Source organism: Cucumis melo, chromosome 9 (genome assembly GCF_025177605.1).
Source record: "Cucumis melo cultivar AY chromosome 9, USDA_Cmelo_AY_1.0, whole genome shotgun sequence".
NCBI lineage: Eukaryota > Viridiplantae > Streptophyta > Magnoliopsida > Cucurbitales > Cucurbitaceae > Cucumis > Cucumis melo.
This window is the reverse complement of record NC_066865.1, coordinates 9,039,831-9,067,175: the sequence shown is the minus strand read 5'-3', so window position 1 is coordinate 9,067,175 and position 27,345 is coordinate 9,039,831. Positions and strand designations below refer to the sequence as shown.

Below are 27,345 nucleotides of genomic sequence, written 5' to 3'. Positions count from 1 at the left end.
TCTTGCAGATCTATTCATATCATATGGGTTTCATCCCATCAAGAAAGTCTATAAATCTAGAATGAGGTGAAGCACAAACTTAATTGAGTTCATAACATTGATCATGCAATCCTTGTCGACATGGTAAAGCCTTTATTTATCAACTAATATGATATCTTTCACTTCAACTAAATCATAATAAAGGTTGAATTATTCAGTGACTCTCCTATGAAGCCTCATCTTGTTTGACTAGGATTCATGTGACATTCAATACTCAAACCTAATTTATTTTTCTTTAATAGGATGTTAAATATAAAGTGCTAAATGAAGCCAGTTCATAAAAGAAAATACTGATGACAGATCACCACTTATTTATTCAATGTCATAGGACTACTATATTGATAGAAAATTTTTATAGAAAATTTTGATAGAAATTTTTTATTTATATGGGAAAACTACAACTTTTCGAACATTAATTGAAAATAATAATAGCAATAATAATAATAGTAGTAGGTAGGAATTAATTATTATACACATAACAGAAACAAAAATATATAAACAGGATGGAAATCACAAGTTAAAGGTTTTACTCTTACAAATAATTTATAATGAGGCAGAGACATTTCCCCTGACGTAATGGTTGTGGAAATTGATTCGGGGAGAAGCTTATTTCTTTAACAAGTACATCCCATCTCTGAGTTCTAATTTCTCTTCAGAAACAAGTCCAGATAAAAAACTTTGTAGTTGTTGGATTGACTTGTCATAAGAAGGATCTGCTACACAAAACATCTGCACAACAAATGATTTAATTTTTTTTTAGCCTTCTACATTCTCCACAACAAATCTGTCCATTATGCACATCATGCTACAACAATTCTTACCTTCAGAGTATTATGAATTCGATCTAAAGCCATACTTCCAAAATTTGTGAGCATCCCCAAGATGAATTTCTATTAAGGGAAGGACCAAACAAAAAGAACAGCATTTGAGAGAGGAAACTGCTTCAAGATCAGGATGCTTATTTGTATGGAATAGAATGAATAAATTTGTCAAGACTCCATCAGAAAGGAGCTACCTGAATCAAATAGGCCAATATATGATACAATATGTCACTAGATAACTTACCTCGTAGACGGTCATTTCTTTACGTATTTGGTCCTCAACAGAAGCAACAGATCCCTCTCCCTCATCCTCGCCAACCATGAGGTCCTCGTTATTGCCGTTATTTGAAACATTTTTACTTGTGTCAATCATACTCTCTACGAGGACATATACATGGTCAGTGGAATCAGCAGTGCGGGACTCTGAGAGAATTCCCTACAGTGAACAGCATGACAAAGTTAGTCTTGCAAACTGAGAAAGTTATACATGCGCGTCTCTTTCTGTGCAATACAGAATCCAATCCATCAATCCAGTATTACAGCAATTAACCTACTACGTAGCATTTAGAGAATGGGAAGAGATGAAAAGAAGGGCGGCTCTTGGCGAAATATTGGTTCTCTCGTCAGATTAGCAGCTCATAAGATGCTTGGCTGGACAGCTCATCTCAATGCAGTGGTCAGAACTTTTGACAAATGTCGGATCTGGTGAGTTTAATGACTTATTGACATTGCTGGCAAATGAATTGTTTAAGGATGAAAGAAAATGGACTTTATATTATTCGGGAAAGTTCTCAATCAAATACTTATCTTATAACCTAAGTGATGCCAGGAATTTGTGGAGTTCAAATAACGAATCTCAGGGATAACTCAACCAGAAAACTTAGCCCTTCATTGACTCTATATGGGACTAAAGATTAGAATTTGATGTTCGCTGATGGTTTTCCCTTTGCAGCCCCTCTTTAAGTGCTTTGTTTGGATGGAAGTAAAGGATTAATGTTTGATGCCTCCAGTCCGGTTATATTACAATAAATAGGAGGGATAAGAAAGACAATGGGCTGAGAGTTAGCCAGAGAGAACCACTAGACTGTAGCAAGATCATAAATTGTTGATTGACCCAAAAGCTTAAGCTAATTAGTGAAGGCAAATTTAATATTATATCACTTAACACTCCACCTCATTTGTAGGCTAGAAATACGAAGAAGGCATCACAAGTGGAAATCAATTTTAATTGGGAAAGAAATAACAATGTAAGGGTTTGAACATAGACCTCCTTGGACCACCTACTCCGACCATCTTAAAATGTTGAATGACCCAAAAGCTTAAACTAGTAAATGAAGGCAAAATTAATATTGTATCACTCAATACAAAGGTAAAGAAAAACAATAGCAAACTAGCACACTTTCAAGAGGGCTGGAAATTCTCTCCCTAGGGCCTCTCTGCTCACTCCAAAATATTCCCTCTCTAACAGAACTCACAAAACCTCTCTCAAACCCCTCACTCTTCATGGTCCCCACCAGCCAGCAACATATTCTTCGCCCCCCCACCCCCCCCCCCCCCCCTCCAATAAACTTATTCTTTCATGTCGACATTTATGCTCTCCTTCCTTTTTTTCCCCCTCCTTTTATAAGTATGCATAATGGGAAGTTTTACAGACTATAATGATCATATTCAGCATGGGTTGATGAACAAGTTGTACAGCAATGCTGGGAATGCCACTTTGTTCAGACTCGAATTGAGTATTTGGGTCAATGGATATCTAGAGGGGTGGAGACAAATTCTAAAAAAGTTGGCTATGATGGAATGGCCAATTCCTAAAAGCATTGGAGAGCTACAAGGATTCTTGGGATTGATTGGGTACTACACCATTTCCTCAAAAATTATGGAAACATCATAGCATCATTCACTCAATTGCTTAAGATAGAGCCATATGAATTGTCATGCCCCCACCCGAAACACGTCCTTCCCTCGCATTTTCGGGTGCGAACTCAACTAGAGCAGCTCCAACGTCTCTAACAAGACACCAGAACGCCAGGACTTAAACTTAAACTTAGCTTAAACTTTTCACAAGCTTAAACTTATCGCCAAAACGCTTACTCTTAAGACTTTAAGAGACTTTGCTTTGCGATACAAGAACATCACACTTAAAAACTTGAACATCTTTATTGATTCCTTAACAAACTTGGTACAATTACAAGGCAAATACTTTAAAATTTAAAGCTGCTAAACTTAAACTCCAACACCTTGCCCAGCTCTTAGCTCCTGGCACAACGCAGCAGCTCGCTTTTGCAATGCAGCCTCCTCGCTTCGCTTACCTAGGGAAGGGAAACTTAAAACATAAGCCTAATGCTTAGTGAGTGTTTTAGGAAAACCTTTGGGGAATACGAAGTACATGTTTATAATTCATTTTGCAAGATCAAATTTCACAACGCCACATCATGCGGTAAAACATTAAACACCACATTAGCCTCTACTTATTCCTTTCGTCAGGACATTAAACAATTCCCAAGACTACTGTGACTCGTATCATCATCAACATCCCTTGGAGGTTTACAGGTTCAATTCCAGTTTCTCAGGCATTCAGCTCAAATGCGGACCTCTCAACGCATCCAGCACCTTGCCATCGCCATGCGGACCTCTCAACGTATAGTTGCCTTGACTTTTAATTGCACATAATAGCTAGCTTATTATAGCAAAAAAGCTAATGGTTTACTTGCATACAAGCATTTCATACAAGCAACATAAAATGAAATACTTTAACTTGAACACTGTAGCTCGGAAACATACTTTCGAAGAGTCGTGCTTTTCTTATAAAATAAACAATTTTATAACATGCATTATAATATATATAGCATAACATTAACATGACTTGAAAGATAAGCTTTAGATATCTCCTTTCTTTCTTTGGAAGGATCACTCACAAAGCTTAAAACACTTTTATATTCCCTTCTTATCGCTCGACCTTCCCTCTTTCCACTTCTCACTTGATCTTTCTTTTGATAGAGCTTCAACACCTAAACTTTCGATCATCTTTGAATTCTCAAGGCCTATTTATACTAATCCCAAACTGAATTAGTCATCTTTAATCTCATCTTAGCTTGTCAACTCCTACTTAGTGCCTTACACATGTAGGTTTAATATATTCTATAATCATGCTTAACTCTAACCCAACATGTAAGAAGCTGACTAATCTGAATTAGTGAACCACCCTCTCCTCGCCTAGCTCAAAACGCTTACTAAACTTCCCTTCTTGCGTTCTCTTGACTTAGCACATTGCCTAGCCTTATTTCACGTACTTTCCTTCCTCACGTCGCTTAGCTAGAACACATGCTCCTTTCTTACAACGCATCATTATTATACTTCGTCACTTTAAACTCCCCTCACCATAAAACGCGTAGTACTAATACTTCACTTCCTTTTTTACAACCTCTATTCCAGAATGCGGGCTTCACATTAATGGATCAGGCAACAAAGATGTTCAAGAATTGAAAATGCCATGGTTACATTTTCAGTTCTTGCTCTTTTTGTTTCCAGCCAAACTATCACAGTGAAAGCATATGCTTCAGAAACAGGCATGAGGGTTGTTTTACCACAATAACTGCAACTTACAGCTTACTATAGCCATACTGGTCCCCTCAAGCTCAATTGAAATCCATCTACGAATGTGAATGAATGGCAGTTGTTTTAGCCATCCAACATCGACCAGCATATTGGTTGGGGCAAAAATTTATAGTGGAAACAGATCAATGTGACTATGTGAGCTGAAATTCTTATTGGAGAAGCTATTTATCCAACCTTAGTTTCAGCGATGGATTTCTAATAGCACGTTTGGTAGGCAATCTAAAAACAGAATTATAAAAACAAGGGATTTGTTGGCTGTAAATTAACTGATGATTTTATTTTATTCTCAGCATGATTCTTTTCTTCCATGTATCGAGTCTTTCTCCTATATGAGAAGGCTATGTATCTCATACTTAAATCATTGGAATACAAAATATTCTATTCCATTCAAACCAGAAGGTATCAGAGCTAGGAATAAAAGATCCTAGTTGGAAGAGGGAGGTGCAGCAAGTGTTGGTTGCTCAATGATACGTGATGAGAGGAGACCACGTAAGGATGGAGAGAACGATGGGAATAAGAGAATTAAATGTTAGAGAGTTTTTTAAAAGGAATGAATATTAGCTATCTCGAATACATGACCTTGAACAGGATCTGTTCTATAGGTTATACAACTATGTCCTTGAGTTCTAAAGCTAACTTGAATACGCTGAAGTGTTTGTATTTTCCTAGGGCAAGCTTTCTTTCATATCATATTAACAGAACATAAAGAAGTTACATAGATCATCAGAAAAGAGTTCACTCCTCAAGGTCAAGGTAAGAGACGATGGTTCCCTGAAATCAAATTGTTAGGTCTCATTTGTATGTGGCTCCATTTCTAGGTTTTTTTCTTTTTCTTTTTTTGTCAGCCCTTTTGATTAAAGTCAATTCTCTTGATGAAAGCTTGGTTTTCCCAGTAAAAGAATATAATCGGAGGCTTTGTTTGAAAAGTAACAGTGTTCAATGAAATGAAAAAATTAGGATAGGGGTGTGTAACTTCCTTTTTTTTTTCTGGTTCCTGTCTGATTTCAGTAAGCAGTGACTTCAGCCCTTCGCAATTAATACTAAATGGGCTGGATTTTTGTACGCTCCCTTAGTTAAGGGAATGGCTTATTTATTAACTTCTGCTTTCTTGAAATTTTCCTTTATGTAACTTTCACGAATACATGAAAAGGCATTTCTTGTAGCAAAGAATCTCAAAATACCTTGTTAACCCAGAAGTTTATCCGCCGAGAAAGAACATCTACTGGCACACCAACGGCAGCTGCAAGACTCCTAGCACTCCAACTGTAAAGTTCACATAAAACCAGGTATAGTTAGTGTAATACACTAACAAGCTACTAGTTGTGCTAAGTTAAAAGATTCCTACCTTTTTTTATGCTGAAATTGCATTATAATCACTGCATGTACAGGAGCTACAGAGAACTGCAATTCTCTATCTTCAAATTGCAACTCCAACTAAAACAGATGAACCATAAAAGCATTTACGTTGAAAAGAAAAGAATTGTCCTGAGTTTCAATTCCGAGCACAGAAACAGTCTGCAGTTGCACATTCATATTAATAGTATACAATGATGTCTATTAACTGACCTTTACTGTACCAAGATTTTTCTTCCACTGTAGCTTACGAGGCGTCTTAATTTCATTAAATCTCTGAGCATAATCTGTAAGCAGATGATCCACCGATGCAGGTAGGTTTATGTTCTCATCCTAAAATTTTCTTTCGTTAGAAGGTTTACAAAAAAAATTAAAGCATCTGCGATCTATTTCCAAGAACAATTGCTGACAAATAAAGAGTACTGTTTTTCCCCCAGAACAGTCCACTTCTGAGTAGAAATCCCCTTCCAATGCCCACAGAATATCAAGAAAAAAAAAACATGCTGAATTATAAGGAGGATTGTACATTATATATAAACACTTATATGAGACGTTGTATTGCTAAGACAACTAATGCACCATAATTCAAAATTGAGCAACAAAGTGGGTAAGTTCTACATAAATACCACATCTTTTACAAGAAAATATTTTCTCACCTGAATTGGAGGCCAGAAATTTGAAGATATGATAGTCGCATCAAGGTCATTCATTGAAATAACGCTCTCCTTGAGATCAACAGCTAGATGAACATCCATATATCAAAAAGGTTTTAGAAAGTACTCTTAAAGCATAACATGATGCTTCAGGTAGTAGCAAGAGTGCTAAATAATAAGATGGGATTAAGTATTGTGTGAAGTGGTGCATCTAGAAAATATATTGACAGGGGGCTAAAAGAAAAATATGGAAAATAAACTATATAGGTAAGATTTGAACCTAGATTGGAAGGGGAGCAATAGTCAGAGTAACCACTAAGCTAACTATAAATGTTAAAAATTAAATAGTTTTCTTTATATATTATATAAAGACAATAAAGTTGAGGGGGGCTCGAGCCCTCTGGGCCTATGCTAAATCTGCAGGTGGTGGTGTGAAACGGGGGGCAACAAACTTTGGGCTCTCAAGTTTGAAAAATTCTACCATTCCCGGGATATCTCCATATTCAGTTACAGTGAGCAAATGGGCAGGAAGGAGGAAAAATGAGATGGAAATAGTATCAGCTAACCTTCTGGATTATTTAGAAGAGTTCTTCATCGGTTTCCTCACTTCAAAGCAATAATATCATGTTTCTTCTACTTAATTAGATCATTCATATCTCATAATCAAAGTCCAATGTTTTATCAAACCATTTAAAGAGGATACTTTTACAACTACGATTTCAAATTTCAATTACCTTAATTAATGGAAGATGGGAAGTTTCCATATTTCAAACAAAGTTTTGGGGTGCAAGAACCTATCGATTCGATTGATTTGAATTAGTGATCGAAAGTTTTATCTTTTGCCATTTAAACCTTTTCTTTAAATGGAAACAAGCCTCTTTATCAATGATAATGAGACTTAAAGCTTAAAGTACAAGAGTACTATACAAGGAGCAAAAAGAACTAAGATAAAATACAAGCTATAACTTAAACAAAGACTATACTCGGACAACGTAAATATGATGGAAACCTAAAAACAAACCCAAACAGAAAATAACAAGCTAATCAAATCCACTCAAAGACAATACATTCATTTAAACCCTATTGATTCAATTAATTTAAATTTAATGGTGCATGAGCTAAATTTAAAAATCAAGCTAACTGAACTATCCAATATACACCCAGTAGCCCGGATATTCATGTCCTTGTTCAGCTCAGCTGAAACCAATGAAACACCCCCTCAATAAGCTGTCCAGACTTTCAACATAACCAGACCCAGTCCATGCTCACTCTTGATGCCCTATTCTAATTTTTTGTCTCTAGATCACTCTCTCAAATCTCAGTGTCTCATGCCTCCATCACAATACCTTGCTTATCATTCTAATCTCCCACACCTTCATTGTATCTGATGTTTTCATCTCTATCCACTCCCTTGTTTTGAAGTTTTTATCCCCATCAGCTGCATCAACATATCTTCTTTTTCTTTTGGTAAAGAAAAATCTTTACTTTCTTTGAGAAAAAATGACCAAATACACGGTAACAGGAGAATACAAAAGAATAAGCGAATAAAGGGAAGGCTCCAGTCAAGAGAATTACATAGTGAATAATTACATAAGAGTCTAGAAATAAAAACCCATTGAGAAACAGAGAATCTAATAAGGGACCATATGTAGCAATAGTTGTCTCTACCTAAGTCTCTCTCTCTCGCTAAACTTACAAGTAGTCAACTTGACCCAAACACTCTACTTGTAACAATTTTGTGGAATCTCTCTCGTAGGAAGAAAGCTTAAATTTTATTTGGATTTTTTTTTTTTTTTTTTTTTTTGCCATCTTTTAGGAGGTTTTAAAGAGAAATACTAAGTTTTTTGTTGATTCATTTAGTTTATATCAAAGTTCTTGAGATCTATAAAACTCATAACTCTTTCCGAAATTCTCTCCTAAACTTTTTCTAATTATGATTCCCTCCTGCTAAATCATCTTCATTTCCTCACCGAGTAGAGCTTGGGAGCTCCTTTTTCTCGAACATCTAATATCAATCTCATCTCCCACCCTCATTTAACCATACTCACCCTCTCAGGTTGTAAGTAATTATTAAATAAAATAAATTTCCTACTAGAGGCTGGAGCACCTAAAATGCCAATTTACCCAACCCAATTGCTCAAAATCTCTCTCGTCCCCTGTTTCTTACAACATAACTAAGGTAAGATAGGCAGATGGGAGTCATTTCAAAAAGAAAACATAGGTTTTTTCTTTGACATACCAGTTTGAGATGGCAGGTTTATTGTTGCTTTAATATTAGAGTTGGTCCTCTTGGAATCAATTAGATCATTGAGCATAATTTCACACTTCTGCATGCTACTTTCTCCAAAATGAATCTGAAAATGACAAGGGTATAATAAAACAAACAATTTGAACACATGAAAACACAGAAAAGTTTCCAATTTCTTATTCTTGTGATATGCTAGTTGTGGTTAAGAAGGGTAAAAAATGCACACCTTAAGTAGTTCTAGCGTCCGTATCTCTGAGTCAATGTCATAATCAGACTTATTTAGAAGTTTTTCTGCTAGCATGACACGATACTCATTAACTAGTTGGTCTTTCGAACCAATTATGCTAACTAGCATCCCAAGTATGTCAACCTTCCTTCTAGTCCTCCCACCCTTCAAAGGATCAGCTTCTACAGGGTCAGGCTCCCATCTGAAAATCCAAGACCCATTACTCCATTTAAAATGATAACAATGAAGAATGATTACTGTCAGCTTAGGGTGTTCAACAAATGGTTCATCCTGCAACACCCTACGTATACACCTACCTTGAAGCGTTAATCCAAGCTTGCTTGTCATCAGCGTGAAAATCATCATCTATACCTACATTTTCTTGACCTTCTTCATCCCTATTTAATTCTTCAAGAAGGCTATCACCAGTATTTCCGGATACATTTGAATTACCACCAGTTCCATCAGTAAGCATAGTCACAATACATTTGATGGTATCTTTTCTTCCCCTCAAGTATTCTCTTATTGGCTCACCCACTGCTTCAAGAAAAACACCCGCTGAGTCAATTGTGCGAAGTGCTTTAATAGTGGAAACATATTGATGCAATATATCATTCGTTGATGCTCCAGCAGTAAGTAGACGATATCGTAGTGCCGAGATGAAAGATTCAACAAGCTTAGAATGTTGCCCAGTGTATTCAAGACATTGTTTTAAGTCTTCAATTGCCGGAGAGCTGAAATTAAAGTAAATAGACTGAATTTAAAAAAACACTAATAGTAAAAAGTTCTTTTTTTTTTTTTTTGAAACGGGAACAAGTATTTTTAAAAAAAAAAAGAGAGAAACAAGGCCTCCAATTATAAAACAAATATAAGAGAAGCTTAATTAATGAAGAATACAAGTAAAAAAGATGATAACTTTCAACTAAGAAACACAAAAATCTTAGAGAGAGAGAGCACCATAAGAATCTAAGAGATGAACCAAACAAAACAAAGAAACATCAAACCAGTGTACCGCAAAAGACCAAAAAACTCCTTAGAAAAAGCCCTTGTGGAATAGAAACAAAACCCCAAGGAAAATGGGCCTTGAAGAACCTCTAATAAGGAAAACACCTTGAACAATTAAGGAAAACACCTTGAACAATTCATAAAAGTACTATTAGATCTAAATGAACAGGATGAGCACCATTAAGTTGTAATTCCGAAAATCTAGAAGGAATTGCCCACAGCTGAATACCGCAAAATTTAACAAAAGAAGCAAATTTGTTTAGAATCAAAGGAGAAGACATTCTGAACGTGAACTTGCATAAAAAGGCTCTGACCTGATTACAAATTGAAAATTGAAAAATTTGAACTTGAGATCTCTTGTCCTCATGTACATATAAGTTTATCAGTTGAGCTCTGCTTTTGTTGGCAAAAGACTCTACATTAAGTGAACCCAATATCTTCGCTTGCAAAAGTATGAGAATGGACTTTTGCAAATATATCCTCCAATAGATTGCATTGGATCCTCCATAGGAACTTCTACTTCTTCACTACTCAGACTTACCATTGATTCCTCAACACCATCAAAAGAAAATAAAACTTTTTCAAGAGAGGGGTGTTGGAATGCCCCTTTAATAAATTGAATATCAAATCCATGAAAAAGGATAATAAATTGCTTTAAAAATAAAGATTAAAGCCAATCTTTCATAAGTTTGGTTTGGAAGGAAAAAGCACACTTATCATGACAAGTCACTTCCAGAGTTAAGTCAATATGAGATAGCCCGTGTCTAAACTCTCTTTCCAAACTATTTGTTGATTACTCTATTCAAGATATTAGTTTAAACTGTGTGCATTTATATTTTCTTCTATTAGTTAATTCTAGATTAGCCTTATATTCTCGGCATATTCTAGTATTTTTCATTTCTGTTAGTCTTGTTTTGTCTTCTAGCATGTACTTCGAGCACTAAACTCATTTATTGTCTCATTATTTTTCTTGTATTTGTTCTACAAGAAAAATAAAACCAAGATTAAAAAAAAAGAAGATTATAGGATATTTCTTTTAAAAAGGAAACAATTATCAGGAGATTAATCCTTAAGGAATAAGGAAACCAAAAGCAAAGATTTCCAAAATTTTTGGAACTAAGTACATAAGAGAAGAAAAGGACTAAGCAGGAGAAATAAAATCAATCTAGATCTAATGCAAAGAGGCTTGACCCGTACTAAATCAAAGCGAGCAATCCAATGAAGAAGCTTATTCTGCAAAGACCATTGAACTCTTACAAACCATGGCTTTAACATAAAACTTGAAAGTCGTCTATGCTTGAGAGCATGCCCACAAAATTCTGAAGGAAGAAAAACCCAACATACGCAACTACAAGTTAATTCCTTCTACCAACATATGCAACTACAACCTTTTACCATCTTCAATAAAATGAGCCTAGAGATTGTAGCTTCAAACCAAGGACCACTGAAAGAAAGATATTGAAACTGCTTTTGGAATGTATTAATGTTAAAAGCACATACAATGGGCTGATGGGACTACTATCACTTTTGGTTTTGATTGCTTGCAACATAGAAAAAAGTGAGAATTAGTCTTATTTATTATTAATAAAAAGGCTCCGTTTCAAAGAAAAACATAGAAAAAATTCCTAAACTGCTAGGCCTCCGGTAACACAAGTTTATCATAGGAAGAGAAAGAAGGGCAGGAAGGATATTTCAGAGTAGACAAAAGGGTAGTTGAATTGGTCAGTGGTCCCCGGGGGGCACGTGGCAGCAGGGGAGGATGGATATATGGTGAAACAGTAGCTAGGGTTGGGATTATGAAAAGAAGAATGTTTTGAGTGGACTTCCTAGTTAATTGGAAGGGAGAGATCAGCCTCCAGACTTGGCTGAACTTTATTTTTGTGAAGGACCCATTTTGTATTGAATGCTCTCCACTATATATATATAAACTCTATTTGATCTGAGTATATCTATTCTTGTTGCTATTATTATTGTTGTTGTGTGCGTGTTGTTGGAGTGTATCTGTGTGTATTGGTGTGTGCTGTGTATTATATACGTTGACAGGAAGGAGGAAGTCTAACATTGGTATCAGAGCGAGTCGACAACCTGGGGAGGTGGAAGAAGATGACGCAAAAGATGATAGAGGATCGCCTAACTGCTTCAAAGGCCGAGATTGAGGCGATTAAGCAAGAAGTCCAGAGGTTACCACTACTAGAGAAAAACTTGGAAAAGATGCACGCCATGCTCTCTGCGATTTACGAAGATCGCCAGAGATTAACTGGAGGGTCAGAACTAACTGGGATAAGCACTGGAAAAAGAAAGGAAAGGAACGAAGCAGGAGTGCCAGAGGAAGGGGAAGAAGGTGAAACCTCCCTGAGCGGCGAAGCAGGGGGAGGACAGAAGAGGATCAAGTTCAAGAAACTGGAGATGCCGGTGTTCAATGGTGAAGATCCGGAAGGGTGGTTCTACAGGGCGGAACATTACTTTCAGATGCATCTTCTGAGCGAACGTGAGAAACTAAAGATTGTTGTCGTTAGCCTAGAAGGAAGAGGCTTAAGCTGGTTTAGATGGGCGGAAAACAAAAAACGGTTTCGGTCATGGAGGGAACTAAAAGAAAGAATGTATAATAGATTCCGGTGTAGGGACTTCGGAACGGCGTGTGCGAGATTTCTGGCGATCAGACAAGAAGGCACAGTGAGCGAGTACCTACAAAAATTTGAGGAACTATCGGCACCGTTGCCGGAGATGGCGGAAGAAGTTTTGGAGGGAACTTTTACAAATGGATTGGACCCCAGAATTCGAAAGGAGGTTTTCTCTATGCGGGCCGTGGGCTTGGAGGACTTGATGGAGGCGGCCCAACTAGCAAAGGAGAAGGCCGAGTGGTCGAAGGGAGGCCCATACCCGAGCCCATTATCAAAAAAAAATGATGAAGACCAACTTAGGGCCCAGCCCAAAGACGAATGGAAGCCCAACGACAAAAGTAGTGACACTGGCGGAGAAGGTGGTCAATCAAACGTCAAATTTGAATACGAGTCAATTTCATTCTGTTGGCGCGGGAGGCAGACGAGAACCGTCATTTCGACGGTGGACAGACTCTGAACTGCAGGGGCGAAAAGAGAAAGGCCTGTGCTACCGTTGCGACGAGCCGTTCAACAAAAGACACCGCTGCAAGAATAGGGAGTTAAGACTCTGCGTGGTGGCCGACGACTTGGGAGACACAGAGATGAGCGAAGAGGAAATCGGGGAAGGCATGGTTGAGATAGGACCGGTCGTTGAGTTGTCCTTGAACTCGGTGGTAGGATTGACCGCGCCGGGAACGTTCAAGCTCAGAGAGAAGTTATAAGATCGCGAAGTGGTAGTAATGATAGACTGTGGGGCTACCCACAACTTTATTTCCTTGAGGCTGGTGGAGGAAATGCAAATAACCACTACGGAAACGACATAGTATGGAGTAATCATGGGCTCTGGTAAGGCTGTTCAAGGAAAGGGGTTGTGCACGGGAGTCGTCGTTGGACTACCCGGGCTCACAGTAGTGGAAGACTTTTTATCGTTGAAACTCGGGAACTTGGACATGGTCTTGGTAATGCAATGGCTACAAAAACAGGGGTCGATGACGGTTGACTGAGGAACTTGGCAATGACATTCGCAGTTGGGGATGCTAAAGTGGTGTTAAAAGGGGACCCGTCTCTAACCCGGATGGAAATCTCCCTCAAGATGCTAATAAAGCAATGGCAACCGGATGACAGGGGATATCTGGTGGACTTCCGGGCCATGGGAGTGACAAAGGCCGACAGGCAGCTGACCGTGGGGGAAACGGTCGAGGAACTCCAACCGAAGTTTGAACTACTTGAACAAGAATTTGCTGATATTTTCGAACTCCCGGCCGGGTTACCCCCACTGAGACAGATTGATCATCGGATTCAACTCAAAGATGGCACCGACCCGATCAACGTATGCCCCTACAGATACCCGCACGTCCAAAAGAATGAGATTGAGAAGCTGGTCAATGAAATGCTGGCTACCGGAATCATACGCCCAAGCGTTAGCCCTTTCTCCGCCCAGTGATACTAGTCAAGAAGAAGGACGGGGGTTGGAGGTTCTGCGTGAACTACAGGACGTTAAACCGGGCGACAGTGCCGGACAAGTTTCCCATTCCCATGATAGATGAGCTGCTTGATGAACTACATGGAGCCAGCATCTTCTCCAAGATTGATTTAAAATCGGGTTACCATCAAATCCGAGTTCGGGATGAGGATGTGAAGAAGACCGCTTTCCGGACACACGAGGGACACTACGAATTCATGGTGATGCCTTTCGGGCTTACGAACGCACCAGCTACCTTCCAGGCTCTCATGAATCAGGTTTTTCGCCCCTACTTACGAAAATTTATATTGGTATTCTTTGATGATATTCTGGTATATAGCAAGGATGTGGAATCACACTTGGAGCACCTCTCGGTTGTGTTTACGTTGCTGCGAGAACATAGTTTGTTCGCAAACCGGAAGAAATGTCATTTTGGGAAGGAACGCATTGAATATCTGGGACACTGGGTATCATCCAAAGGAGTGGAAGCTGATAAGGAAAAAATTCGAGCAATGCTGGAGTGGCCAATTCCCAGAAATATTAAAGAACTGAGGGGATTCCTGGGGTTGACTGGCTATTACCGCCACTTTGTGGCCAATTACGGCACCATTGCAGCACCTCTCACCCGTTTAACCAAGAAGAACAACTTCCATTGGACGGCAGAAACCACAGTGGCGTTTGAGCAACTAAAAGCGGCCATGGTTACCCTTCCAGTGCTGGCCTTACCTGATTTTCAACAACCCTTCGAGTTGGAGACCGACGCATCCGGTTTTGGACTGGGGGAAGTTCTGTCACAGAATAAAAGACCAATTGCTTATTTCAGTCAGAAATTGTCGGAAACAGCGAAGGAAAAGTCCGTATATGAGAGGGAGTTAATGGCCATCGTCTTGGTTGTGGAGAAATGGAGGCATTATTTATTGGGGCATCACTTTGTGGTGTTTACCGATCAGAAAGCACTACGCTACATTTTGGAGCAACGAGAATTGATTCCGGGCATACAAAAATGGTTGATGAAGCTCATGGGTTTTGACTTTGAGATCTTCTACCGAGCAGGACCTGAAAACAAGGTCGCGGATGCCTTATCCCGCAATCCAATCGAGGCTCAGCTGAATGTCATTGCGGTTCCTTCCATATTAGATGTGAAGGTGGTGGAAAAGGAGGTACAGGAAGATGCAAAGCTGAAGGAAATCTTCGAGAAAGTTTTGACGGATCCCAATAGTAGTCCACGCTATTCCGTCAGACAAGGTCAACTGTTTTACAAAGGAAGGTTAGTCTTATCAAAAACATCCAGCTTGCTCCCTACCATTCTCCACACTTTTCATGACTCATTGATAGGGGGACATTCAGGCCAGCTACAAACCTATAAACGAATAGCCGCGGAACTGTACTGAGAAGGAATGAAGAATGACATTCGAGTCTATGTGGATCAATGCCCGATATGCCAGCAAAATAAGACCCAAGCTCTCTCACCCGCCGGCTTGCTGCAGCCTCTGCCAATCCCAAATCGTCTTTGGGAAGACATATCGATGGATTTTATTGAAGGCCTCCCTCGCTCCCGTATGTATGATTCAATCTTGGTGGTGGTAGATCGGTTGAGCAAGTATGCTCACTTTGTTGCCTTACGCCATCCCTTCTCAACAAAAACAGTAGCGATGGAGTTTACAAAGGAGATCGTGCTTCTTCATGGTTACCCTAGGTCCATTGTATCGGATCGCGACCAATTATTTATAAGTCACTTTTGGAAGGAGCTGTTTCGTCTACAGGGAACCAAGCTGAAGTGTAGCACGGCATACCACCCACAAACCGATGGCCAAACTGAGGTAGTTAATAAATGCCTCGAATTGTACCTCCGCTGCCTGTGTCAAGATCGGCCGAAATCTTGGAGTGACAAGTTGGCCAGGGTAGAATATTTGTATAACACCAATTGTCACGCTTCAATTAAGACAACTCCTTATGCCGTGGTGTATGGACAGGCCCCTCCTCCCATCATTTCCTATGGTCAAAGCAGCACGACTCCAAATAATTTGGTTGAATTGCAGCTACAAGCTAGAGATGAGACGTTAACAGCCCTGAAACGCCACTTACAGCATGCCCAGGATCATATGAAGAAATTCGCCGATGTCCATCGAAGGGATGTGGTGTTCGATATCGGTGACTGGGTCTACTTGAAGCTACAACCATATCGACAGAAATCAGTGGCAAAACGACGCTATGATAAGCTATCTCCGAAGTATTTTGGCCCTTACATGGTCATGGGGCGCGTGGGGGAGGTGGCTTATTTATTGGACCTGCCGGACACTGCCAAAATTCACCCCGTCTTCCATGTTTCTCAACTAAAAAGAGCAGTAGGAGATAAACACTTGATCCAACCGGATATCTCAGTGATTAATGACCAAATGGAACTTGTGGTGGAACCCGACCACGTATCCCAACTTCGATGGAATGACGCTGAATGGGATTGGGAATACTTAGTCCATTGGAAGGATCAATCGGATCATGAAGCTACGTGGGAATCCTACGCCACTTTGGTCAATCAGTTCCCCGATCTCCACCTTGAGGACAAGGTGGCTCTTCTCCATGGGGGTATTGCTAGGCCTCCGGTAACACAAGTTTATCATAGGAAGAGAAAGATGGGCAGGAAGGACATTTCAGAGTAGACAAAAGGGTAGTTGAATTGGTCAGTGGTCCCCGGGGGGGCACATGGCAGCAGGGGAGGATGGATATATGGTGAAACAGTAGCTAGGGTTGGGATTATGAAAAGAAGAATGTTTTGAGTGGACTTCCTAGTTCATTGGAAGGGAGAGAACAGCCTCCAGACTTGGCTGAACTTTATTTTTGTGAAGGACCCATTTTGTATTGAATGCTCTCCACTATATATATATAAACTCTATTTGATGTGAGTATATCTATTCTTGTTGCTATTATTATTGTTGTGTGTGTGTTGTTGGAGTGTATCTGTGTGTATTGGTGTGTGTTGTGCATTATATACATTGACAGGAAGGAGGAAGTCTAACATAAACCTACAAGTACTTTGACTTTAACAATGTGATGTTTACCAAAATGATTATAGAAATCAAGTAGGGTTGAAGTATCAACAGAAAATCACAAGTCAACAGAACAAATGTACATTTGAAATTGTTCAGATTGTGACTTGAACTAGTAAGCTGATAGATTAGAAATTTCTTTAGCCATTTGAACTAGCAGCGTGAGCCATGACTATTGTCTTAGTCATGTCACGTATTGTTTAAGGCAGGAAACCTGAACTACGTGGCCTCAATGATATGAAAGCATGTTGCTAGATCAAGTTGGTTAGACTTGGCTTGTTCTATAACAGAAGTCTATAACAGAAGTAATGTCTCCTTACATACAGTTGAACACCAACATAAATTAGTTGTGCCAAGTTCTTGAGAGGATATGAGCTCATACAAGCAGTCCTTCAATTGAAAATTTTTGGAGGTTTCAGTAAAGCTAAATTTATTTTTTGGCCCATTCCATGGAGTGTTTCAACACAAGTCACAGTCTAAGACATCAAGTCTTCTAATCGCCTTGAGAAGTGACAAAAAATGTCGCTTGAGTGAAGGGGCGCACTTAATAAAATACTAAATAAATATTATATATTACTATTTTAGGTAAAAAAAAATAACTTGATTTTAAAAACACAAGAATTTGAATAGAAGTATCTAATATTTAAAAAAACGAGAAGAGACATAACGATGTGATAGAAACAAAAATTGGCTTTATTTGTAATATGGTACAGAGATGGAATTGCAGCAAACCTAAAAATTAAACAAAATAGCTTCAAATATGTGAGCTGTTAGTAATGGAAGAAAATACAGCTAGTAATTAAATTTACTTGAAGAAAAATATCGCAACTGTCAAGGGTCATGACTGCATGCATCATGCACAACCTTAATGCATAAAACTTTACTTTTTATTCCTTTGTCACTTCTACTTCTCATTCTTCCAAACGCTTCTTCTCCTACTTCTTGTCAGGCTCTTCTTCTTCTACTTATTATTATTCATCGGAGTGTCTCTGTTCTTCTCTTTTCCTCCTCTTCTTCTTCTTATTAAAGCTTTTAGACTCTTCTTATTCTTCAACTTTGTATTATTATTTTCTCCCAACTCTTCTATTTCTGATGATAGAACTTAGAAGGACTCTTTATTGTTTCCTTATTTTATATTTTTTCTAAAATTTAAAAAATAAAGGACGTACAAACACTTTATCAAGAATAATCACCTAGAATAATAGGCTCTCGCCTCCTTTTAAGGCAATGGCGCAATAAGGCGAGCGCCCTGATGAAGGCATTCACCTTGCATACCTTCAAGGCATTGAAGCCTCACCTCACCTCACTATAGAAGAACGCCTACGCTCACCTCAACACCATTGGTTCCATGAAGCATATACATTTTTAAGTTCCATCCCTAATGTTTTTAAGTATCAACATCGTCCCTGTGTCACAGTATTTTCAAAGCCCAAGGTGCACTCTAAGGAGACAAGTCTCTTAATCGCCTTAAAGCAAGAGGCGATAAAAAAGTATCACCTGAGTGCAAGGCACATATGATAAACTGCTAAATAAATATTATATATAACTATTTTATAGATAAAAGTCAAATATATGAAAATAAGAAAAGAAAACTAATTGATATTTAAATAAAATTGTGAAAAAGTAGGAATTTTAATGAAAATAAAGTAGTTTTTTCGAAAGAGTATTTTAATTTTTAATTTTTAGTTTTGTAAAAGGCAGGTTATACAAGCAAGAAGAATTAAACTCAAGATTCAAAAAATGCCACTTGTTGGTCATGGAAGAAAATATTGTTGCATTAAATCTAATGAAATAGATATATTGTCATCTGTCATGGACTCGTGAAGCATGCAGCATGTAGTTGTAATGTTTCCGACTTTTCTTCTCCCTATTTTTCAACTTTTTATTCATTGGCACTTCTAATTCTTAATAATTGAATTTGATGCTTCATCTTCTTTGTTTTCTCTTTCTTCTTTGTTTTATCCTCTTTCTCTTCCGTTTTTCTTCTTCTTCTTCTACGTTCTTCTCTTCATCTTACTTTTCATCTTTTTTTTCAAGCTTTCAGGCTCATTCTTGTTCATCATCCTCATATTGTTATCTTTCTTCTCCCAACTCTTCCACATTTTAATAAAGTTCTTATCAACCGTGATAAAAGGCGCTCACCTGGTTTTATGGCAATGGTACAAAAGGCGAGAAAAGGTGCACCAAGGGGTGCGCCTTTTTGAAGACACTCACCTTGGACACTTCCCAGGCACAGAGGCTGAAACTCAGCATGCCTCTCGCCAGTGAGCGCCTAAGCTCACTTCAACTATATTGCTGTGCTGTTGAAATTGAATAGCAAAATCATAACATGGCTTTTAATACTATTTTATAGGGTAATTAAATCACATTCCAGTCCCTAAAATTTGGGCAACAATTGACTTTGTCCTTGGGTTTCAAAATTCTGCAATCCTATCCCTAGCTTAGGAAATCATTCAATTTGGTCCCAGGATTCATGCCTTTGTATGATAACCAACTAGATTGTCGACATGACATTTGTATAATAAATATTGGTGATGTCATTTTTTTCATGAAAAACAAAACAAAATTCTTCTCCTTCCACTCCCTCCCTCTACGCCCCCTCCCAACCCTAAACTAGATTGTCGACATGACATTTGTATAATAAAAAACGGTGATGTCATTTTTTTCATGAAAAACAAAACAAAACTCTTCTCCTTCCACTCCCTCCCTCTACACCCCCTCCCATCTTCTCCTACCTCTCCCTCCTTCAATTCCTTCTATGACGAAGCTCACAGCTGCCTCATCCCTGCTGTCCTGACCCAAATGGTGATGTGGAAAAATGAAGAACCAAAATTTAGAGCAGGCAAGGAATTGTTGTTCCTTGCATCCCAGATATTGATGAGGCTTCCAACAATGACGATGGTGAGCAACCAGCAACCACAACAGTGAGAGATGAGAGCAGAAGTGGTCGCCAAAGGAGGGAGGGGTAGAGAAGAGGGGATGGGTTAAACTGAGGGAAAGGAAGGAGAAGAGTTTTCTTCTTCTTTTTGTCATAAAAATACCACAACACCATTTTCTACTATAAAATGTCATACCATCCGGTTTGAAAATGACCATTTTAGCATCTGCATCTCCATTAACTATCTAATGGAAACCTTTATTTAAACACCAATTTGAATGATTTAATAAATCTATGGGATTAAATTGCATGATTCTGAAACCTAGAGATGAAATCAACCTATTGGCTAGACCTTAGGGGTTAAAAGTATAATACATTATACACCCGATTTTACATGTCGAGTTAGCATTAAAATGCTCATATTAGGATCTCAAGATGGCTGCTAACAAAATCATAACTTTACAGTGATTACCATCCCAGTTGATATGAGAAACTTCAACAACCAGTCAGTCACAAAAATATCCAATGAAAGGGAAACCCAAGAGAGGAAAGTCAACAGAACTAAGTTGAAATGTAGATCGCATTACCTGTCGGGATAATCCACTATTATCTCAAAAAGTTTAGCGATCCTTAAGTCTTGCAAAGTTTCATATGCAAAATACTCCAGTCGAGACTGCCACCTAATAAGTCCTTCAGGAGTATCAACTCCAGAATTGAATGAGGATGCACAGGGAGCCAACGATGATTTTAAACTATGGAAAGGACTGTTGTTACCAGCAGAATTTCCAAGATAAGCAAGAAGGGAATGCAAAAAATGGAGTGGCACAGCCTGAGTAGTATACACATCCAAAATAAACAACCGTTCATCAGGGATGAAGCTGTAGGAGCTTATCGACTTAAGAAAGCAATGAAACATTGTATGAGAATCGAGCAAGGGATGTCAAAGTCAAGAAACATTTTACAAAAGTAAAGAGCTACTGTATTGTTCTGATTGTTAAATGAAAAAATGAAGGATCTCTCACTAATTCGAACGGTTAAATTCAACATAACAAAGGGACCAAACAAAATGTAAGGAAAAAAGAAAAAAAAACGGGTATATACAAGGAATACGCAGCACCAAGAATAAAAAAACAACAAAAAAACTTTCAAAAGAATTCAAATCAGAAATGGGCCTTGTTGGGCTGTGTATAATGATCTCTAACTTGGAATCTTGATCTTCAAATTTAGTTCTTGGAACAGGTTTGTCCAATTGGGAGAAATCTGCTTTAATCGGGATAGATCTGGGTGATTCCACGCTTCTTCATTATTCTTAAAGGCTAAATTGCAAAAGGTGGAAATTTTCCTTTTCCTTATATTGGATTACCACTTGGTGGTTATCAATCGTGTTACTTTTTGGCAGCCTTTAGTTAACAAATTTCAAAATAAAATTGCACGATGAAAAAGATTTACCCTTTCAAGAGGTGGTCAAGGCTTTGAGCAACTTGGTTTTGGCTAATATTTCTACTTACTACATTTCAATTTTTCTTATGCCTTCCTCTGTTAGTATGGAGCTTGAACAGTTGACACAGAATTTCGTTCGTGAAGGTATGGATCGCAGCAAGATTGTATTCTTCATTTTTTTTCTTAATGAAAGTTGTTTTCATAAGAAAAAGACAAAAAACAAATACTTGACAGCTCAAACTAAAAACACAGGGAGTAGATAAACCATTGAGCAATCATCATGAGCTAAGTTCACGCTAGCACACAAATCAGTAATATCTTACCTTTATCCACTCTTTAATAGGCTCCAAAACAGAGCTCCTGTAATCATCGTCAGCAAGAGAATCAACCTTTGCCTGCCATAGAAATGGGAAAGCTAGAATGAATCCCAGTTAAATTTTTACGTATGGAGACTCTTATAAAATAGGTGCCATAGACAAAAAGAATAAAGAAATGGTATAAATCATAGAGAGAAAAGAAATGGATTCCATTTGTGAGAATATGGCAGAGGAACATTCACCTTTAGGAGAGAGAATATGGCAGAAGCATAAGCATCTTCAGCCATAGATGTAAACCCAAGATTCCTAAGATCGAGAACAACCTTCCCAATGCTCTTCACTAATTTATCGATATTAGAGAACTTCTCCAACTGATAGCACTCATTAAAATCTTTTTGACCACTTTTGCTAGAGATTCTACCTTTTCCATCTAGTTCCATATCATCTTTACATTGAAACTTATAATCTTCGTTTAGTTCTCCGGCCATGATAGCACTCAACTCTTCCAACTTTCCCTTGAAATACCAGTGGAGCAAATCTAAAACCATTAACTGTAACTTAAAGAACATACAATATAATTACAAAATTTCAATGAAGTTAAGAAATTTAAAAGAAAAAGACCATATCCCAGTTTAAAGAGCAGAAGCAGTTGAAGATAGAGGAGTCAAGTGTTACTCATGCAAGCAAGGAAACAGTGGATACAGTTAAAGAGATTTTCTATTCCAACATCATATAAATCTTTCAGAGCTTGAATGAAATATGAGAGGTACACAGATAATTATCAAATGTTTGACACAAAAGCTTGACATAATCATCTTACAAGTAAGCATGCAGTAATAGTCATGTTAAAGGAAACGGGAACATTTCACTGGTCATTGAAAAGTTACAATGAAGGGAATAAGAACCCTGTTAAGAATATGTGTATTACAGCAAGAAACCCCCATTGTATTTATATATAAATATATACACACACGCACATGCATACATATTAAGGTTAAATTACATTTCGGTCCTTGCACTTTCAAATTTGTGTCAAACTGGTCTCGTTTTTTTTTTTTTTTTTTTTTTGGAACGGAAACAAATCTCCTCATTGAAATAATGAAATGAGACTAAACCAGTACAATAAAGGAGACAAAACAGAAATTACCAACTAGATATGAAATCAAGTACAATGCAAGTACTTAGTAAGAGATTACAAGCTAATTAACAACTTACTGAACTTTATTTTTTTCCTCACAACACACACTGATTATTAAAAAATAACAAACCGGCCCCAAGAACAACTTAAAAATCTTGGAGGTCTTGAACTTTGATATAATGCTTTCTGAAGCAAGAATGCAAAATCTTCCCAAAAAAGAAGTCGCATGACCTTTCCTCTACCATCAAAGTTGCGTCCAAATTTCAAACCGGTCTCAAAACTTTAAAAGGTATCTAATAATCCGCTGTTGGCTAAAAGACAGTCTCTTATGGGTTAATACAGTCAAAGTTCTTTTTTCCAAGTTGTCGTTGGAAAGAATCGAAATATCTACGAGAGAAAGAACCTTCCATAGGATAACTATTTTGAATCTGCATGTTTACAAACCTCATCTTGAAGCTCTCTCTCCAAATCCATAGTTGGTTCTTTTTCATATGATATTTGTCTAATTGGAATGTCTTTATATTTTTCTTGTAATTTTTCTGATTTTATTTCTATTCACTCCCTCATGGAGTTCACATCTTTTGAGGATTAGTCTCTTTTAATTTTTTCACTAAAATGTTTCATTTCATGTTCAATAAGGAAGGTGGTCAAACAATTCTGTCTCTTAAGTCCTAACTAGTGTGATGTGCAGATTGAATGAAGAAAATAGGAGTAGCTTGTCCTTTAATGTTCTTGAGCTTATTCCTTATGGATTATCTTGTTGAATTGTTTTGGATTAGTAGGTGCTTCCTAAAAGAAACAATGAGACTTTTTACCAACTTATTTTTTAATCTCCCTTCAACGAGAAAGGTCATACATTGTAGAGTTTAATGTTATTTCAACAACATTATGCAAACTCTCATACATTTGCAAGGAGTGTTGACAGGTTCATGATGCAATCCGAACAACAACAAAAGCATGTTGATGACACTCGAACACTATAGGCTTCTTCTACTTGATGGCTAACGACTCCGATGAGCGAATTAAAATTACTACCACGGCCTCTATGGATTCCATCACGATTTTAGAGGTGGCTCATTTCGATATTGGTGATGGCTATCATGATCATAGGAAATTTAAGGAAGTGGAAATGCCAATTTTCAATGGAGTGGATCCAAAATCTTGTTAATTTCGAGATACTTCCAAATCCACCAGGCTTTCTAATATATTGAAAATAGCCCAATTAATGGAAAATCGTGAAATTACGCAAGCTAAGTCAGGAGTTCGTACTTCCTTCTCGTTTAGGTCACATTTGCTAGACAACTCTACTTTCCACGTGGCATCACAGATGGACGACAATACATTTCACGACCAATCTCCTATGCGAACCATCACTTTACATGGCATTTCCAATGACGGCCCTCCATGAGAAGGACCACCCAAACGTCTTTCTAATGTTGAGTTTCAGGCCAAGCGAGAGAAAGATTTATGTTTCCATTGATGAGAAGTTCACAGCAGGTCATAGGTGTAAATCTCAAGATTTGCGTGAATTACGTATTTTAGTAGTCCAAACCAATGACAAGGAGTTCAAAGTTTTGGATGACGGGGAGAAAGATTCTAAGGCATCCTACCACAAGCAATAGTGGAACCAGTGATCGAAATGTCCCTGAATTCCGTCGTTGGGTTTAACCACACCCAGCACCATGGAGATTCACACTCTTATTTCAAGAATAAAAGTTATTGTCCTAACTGATTGTGGAGCCACACATAACTTCATCAGCAATAAATTAGTTTTCGGCCTTTCTTGCATAAATTTATCCTTGTTTTCTTTGATGATATTTTAGTTCATATTCGAACATTAGAAGATCATATCCAACATTTATCAGTTATATTGAAGATGTTAAGGGATAATGAATTATATCATAATCATAAGCGTCAATTTGCTCAAGAGAAATTTGAATATTTGGGGCATTTGATTTCTGGACAGAGAGTGGATGTCGATCGAGTCATGCTTGAACGGCAAGTTTCTACTTCCATCAAAGACGTTCGTGGTTTTTTTGGGACTCACTAGATATTACAGACGTTTTATGCAAAATTATGGTAGCATTGTCAATCCTTTGAGTAATTTGTTGAAGGGTGCTTATTAATGGGTTGCAAACGCTTACTTATATTCAGCTTGGGGAAAATGCTTGGTCAACATCACATTCTACAACCCACAACTTGTCTTTTATAATTTGTTTGAATGGTTAACCATTCCCGAAGTTGTTTAGGGTTAGCAGAAGAATCCTACTATTATTTCTTTTTATATCCATGAGTGTCTGACCCTACAACATTTGGGTGTGGAGGTAACTCATAGGAAATTAATTCCTAACTAGGTGGCCACCATGAATTGAACTTGTTACCTCTTAGCTAGTTATTGAGAATATGTCTCTTTTTTTAACACTAGGTCAACCCATGATGGTTTGAAACAATCCTGCTACTAATTCATGGAAGGCGTTGATTACTTAAAAAGATCTGCCAATTCACGAAGCTACTTGGGAGTCGGTTGACAATTTTCACCATCAATTTCCAGACTTACAAGTTGACTTTAGAAGGGGAGGGTACTGAAAGGCCACCATCTTTACATCATTATGTTCGTAGAGGTAGAAAGGGCAAAGTGGTGGTTACTACTTACTAGTAAGTTGGGAGAATCATCCAACGGTTAGGATGATCATTTTGGGTAGTTTTTGGTGGTTAGTAGATGGTTATGAAGGAAGTTTGTTTTACCGTTATTAAGATACGTGTTTAAATAAGAAGGAAGGCATTTAGTCTTTCGGTTAGAAGTGCTGGGGTTTCTCTCTTGTGTGAAAGGAAAGGTCTATGTAATAGTTAATTATCAATAATAAAAGAAGTTTACTTTCGGTACCTATCAGCATCCTAGGGAAATTTGGTCCCCACCTTGTTACCATATTCCTTTGTGGGTTACAATTTTAAAGACCTGTGGTAACTATTTGATCGATGCTATCTCATATAGTTGGAGTCCCTTCTTCTAGAAGAAGCTCCCTTTTTGTATCCTTGTTGGAATAGTGGGAATCTCTCTAAAGAAGGTACTCCAACTATACAAAATAAAGATCCAAAGAAATACAGACCCAAGTAAGGAATTTGAAACTCAACAAAGACTCAAGGCGTAAGCATCATAAATCTTCAAAAACATTGTCAATAGGAAAAAAATTCTATCAAGTACAAAAGATAAAGAATGGTCTATGTAATGAGTAAGAGCAATTAGTGAAATATAGTACCAGGAAAATGCCGAGGAAGAGTAGCCATAAGAACTGAGGAAACAAGTAGTTGATACTTTGCAAAGAGACGAACTACTTCAGTTTCAGAATCATATTGACGTCCTTTCTCCATTAGATCATATCTAGATGACTGTAAAGCATGAACCAGTATTGACAAGAACTCCTCCTGACATTTCTTTTTCGAGGAGATCTCTTCTAAAGCTTTACAAAGCACTTCTCGAACTTCCTCTTCCGAATGCTGTGTTTAAGTTTGTTAACATTAGCTAATTTATGAAAATAGCTAGTTTTTCAACTAAGCACTGAGCCATTATTAATCCACAAACTAAAAAGTAACACAAGTTCAAACAAGTCGTTCATGGGTGGGAGAGCTTTGTGCCAACATACAGGTAGGTTGCTGGTGTTCAGAATTGCAATGTTCTCGTATGCGTCAAAATGCCTCCAAAACTCCGAAGCACCATTTATCTCGAAATTTTCCTGAGACCCAAAACACCAATTGTTGCTAAGATAAATGTCATAAACGGGTATGCTCAATCGTTAAGTAGAAAAAGGAAATCCATAGCGAGACAAGTAAAAGACCTGTAGTGATCGAAGGAAGTGATTGAGGATAAGAGATTCGAGCCCGTGCTTGCAAAGGGATTGTACGTGAGCAACGAACTCCGATCGCAATGATAGCCGTCCAATGCCATTGAGAAGCGCCTGGGTAGCAGCAGAGAATTGGGCATAGGTATTGAGAATTTCTTGAACTCCATCGTCGCTGAGGGAATCAAGAACCCCTAAATTACAGAAGAAAGAGGTGGATTCCTCCATAATGCTTTGGAGATGCTGTGGGAAGTTGGAAATGGAATCAAATGAGCTCTGGCATTACAGGGTTTTTGTTAGCAGCGGAAATTAGAGGGTTTGAAGGGTACGTTCCGGATTTGCCCTCACTTCCGATGGCTTAGTTAACATGAAAGGTCATTGCGAACAGCACAAAATACCTCCGGCGTGTTTGTGGTCGAAGTATCTATTTCCGTCCGTCAGTTAAGTTCATCCTTCAGCCCACCTCACCGTTCGTGGTCGTGTTTGCAGAAAGTGTTCGTTCTACCTCCGATCTTCTCACGTTTCCTGCAACGTCTATTCGCCGGAATAGCTGCTGCGACTTACCGGAAGCTCCACTGCATGGCTCTGTGGTGATCGGAAGGGGGTTGTGATCGGAAGCTGCGCCGATGTGTTTCAACTTTGCGCGGGACTACCATTTTAATTTCTC

The 27,345-nt window shown here is 38.1% G+C and overlaps 1 protein-coding gene across 3 annotated transcripts; it reads right to left on the bottom strand.

Annotated features, from left to right (window-relative positions):
* Window positions 1-455: 455 nt before the first annotated feature.
* LOC103503347 (anaphase-promoting complex subunit 2) lies at window positions 456-27,345 on the bottom strand. 3 transcript variants are annotated; one of them, XM_008467516.3, is made up of 17 exons: window positions 27,077-27,343; window positions 26,676-26,921; window positions 26,484-26,573; window positions 26,100-26,337; window positions 21,947-22,242; window positions 21,711-21,782; window positions 20,535-20,776; window positions 9,276-9,692; window positions 8,959-9,160; window positions 8,724-8,838; window positions 6,488-6,570; window positions 6,045-6,164; window positions 5,824-5,912; window positions 5,660-5,741; window positions 1,105-1,296; window positions 861-929; window positions 456-768 (listed from the first exon to the last, which is right to left on the bottom strand). In XM_008467516.3, exons 2-17 carry the CDS (start codon window positions 26,904-26,906, stop codon window positions 646-648), a joined length of 2,661 nt encoding a protein of 886 aa, XP_008465738.1. In that variant the 5' UTR covers window positions 26,907-26,921; window positions 27,077-27,343; the 3' UTR covers window positions 456-645. The 3 variants fall into 3 exon arrangements, with proteins under 3 accessions (XP_008465738.1, XP_008465737.1, XP_050945980.1); XM_008467515.3 differs by having other exon boundaries at window positions 26,676-27,343; XM_051090023.1 differs by lacking the exons at window positions 456-768; window positions 861-929; window positions 1,105-1,296 and adding an exon at window positions 3,098-3,172 and having other exon boundaries at window positions 26,676-27,345.